Genomic DNA, 1,354 nt, shown 5'->3' with positions numbered 1-1,354 from the left:
CGAGTCGAACCTCCCGCAATCGATCGGAGGCGCGACGCCCGCAGGCGGAGGCGAGGACGCCGAGGACGGTGTCGTTATCCGGTTTCGACGGGCACCTCTTTCGGAGGGCATCCAGCAGACCTGTTGCGTCGACGAAGTCGTTGCGACACGCCGCGAACAAAGGGTGCTGCGAAGCTCCCTCGTGTCTGACGTAGTACGGCACCGGCCGAAACAGACAGAGCGATCTCCACCAACTTCCGGTCCAGTTTGGAAACTAGCGGTTCCGCGTCGTCCCTCACGTTCAGCATGCCGACCGTGCCGACTGTACGGTCCTCTTGCAGGTACGCGTATCTCTTCTTCGCCGTTGTCAGCAGCAGCCGTCTGTACGTCTCCCTCCGGACTTGCACGCAGTCCTTAATCTGTCGATCTCTTTTATCACTTTCAAACATCCCAATTTCAGACACCTCTTTCCACGGATAGTACAAAAATATCGGGTTTCCCACTCCTCGTCGCTGACGGTCGGGTCGATGACGTGTTGGTACTCGTCGAAAAAAAATTGGTTTACCTTATCACCGTGCAACTCAGCTTCGTTTATCGCTTTTGCAAACACTCTTATGATTTTCGTCGTTTCGGCCATCGTTTCTCTTATGATTCTCGTCGTTTCGGCCATCGTCTCCATGACCTAAACCTAACTGTGGTAAACTTTGACGACCTCACCGACTTTTGTACGACAGATCGGACACGACGCTAATTGGTTATATGCAGCATCGCCGGTGCTACTCCTGTCTCTTATACACAACGGAGTCAGGAGGACGTTCGAATCGCGATCCATGCACACCTTGCACGACATCTCGTCCTTGAGATCGGTAAGTTCCCTCAATAGATCTCCGCGAGATTTCTCGTCGTCGTCGTCGTCGTCGCCGCCGCCGACGCGTACCTTGTTCGTATAGCTTTCGACGGGCGCACGAACTCCTTCTTCCTCTTCTTTTCGTTCCGGGCGTTCGTCTTCGGCATCTTCTTCCAAGCGAAGTTCGGCGATCAGAGACACCAAGCCCTCTTGTTTCGACGGATCTTCTACCCCGTCCTTTTTCCTGTCGTCGGCCCCATTTTCATCGAAGTCGATTATGCTCGAGATCAGAACTTCGTTTGTCAACGAGAACACTTGTCCTTTCTTCTCGAGATGATCGCTCACGACCTTTGCGATCACGTCGCTGTCGAATCCGAATTCGGAGGCAAAATTAATCTTAGAAATCAGGGTTTCCTTCGTCTTGCGCCGCAACCACAAGCACGAACTCCCGTGTTCGGCGTGTTCAGAAAGAGGAAGGTCGTCCGGCTCCCATCGGCACAGCGATACTCCGCAGAAGAAACACCTGGC

At 53.7% G+C, this 1,354-nt stretch overlaps 1 protein-coding gene across 1 annotated transcript; it reads right to left on the bottom strand.

Annotated features, from left to right (window-relative positions):
- Window positions 1-667: 667 nt before the first annotated feature.
- On the bottom strand, window positions 668-1,349 carry LOC117114962 (the record flags this gene model as incomplete). Its single annotated transcript, XM_033258593.1, has 1 exon — window positions 668-1,349. A coding segment is annotated over one exon (682 nt), but the record flags the coding sequence as incomplete, so codon positions are not given.
- Between the last annotated feature and the right edge of the window lie 5 nt (window positions 1,350-1,354).

The sequence above is a fragment of the Anneissia japonica genome, unplaced genomic scaffold (genome assembly GCF_011630105.1).
Source record: "Anneissia japonica isolate Jap-2015-1 unplaced genomic scaffold, ASM1163010v1 scaffold157998_len6772_cov93, whole genome shotgun sequence".
NCBI classification, from domain to species: domain Eukaryota; kingdom Metazoa; phylum Echinodermata; class Crinoidea; order Comatulida; family Comatulidae; genus Anneissia; species Anneissia japonica.
This window is presented reverse-complemented; position numbering and strand designations above follow the sequence as displayed.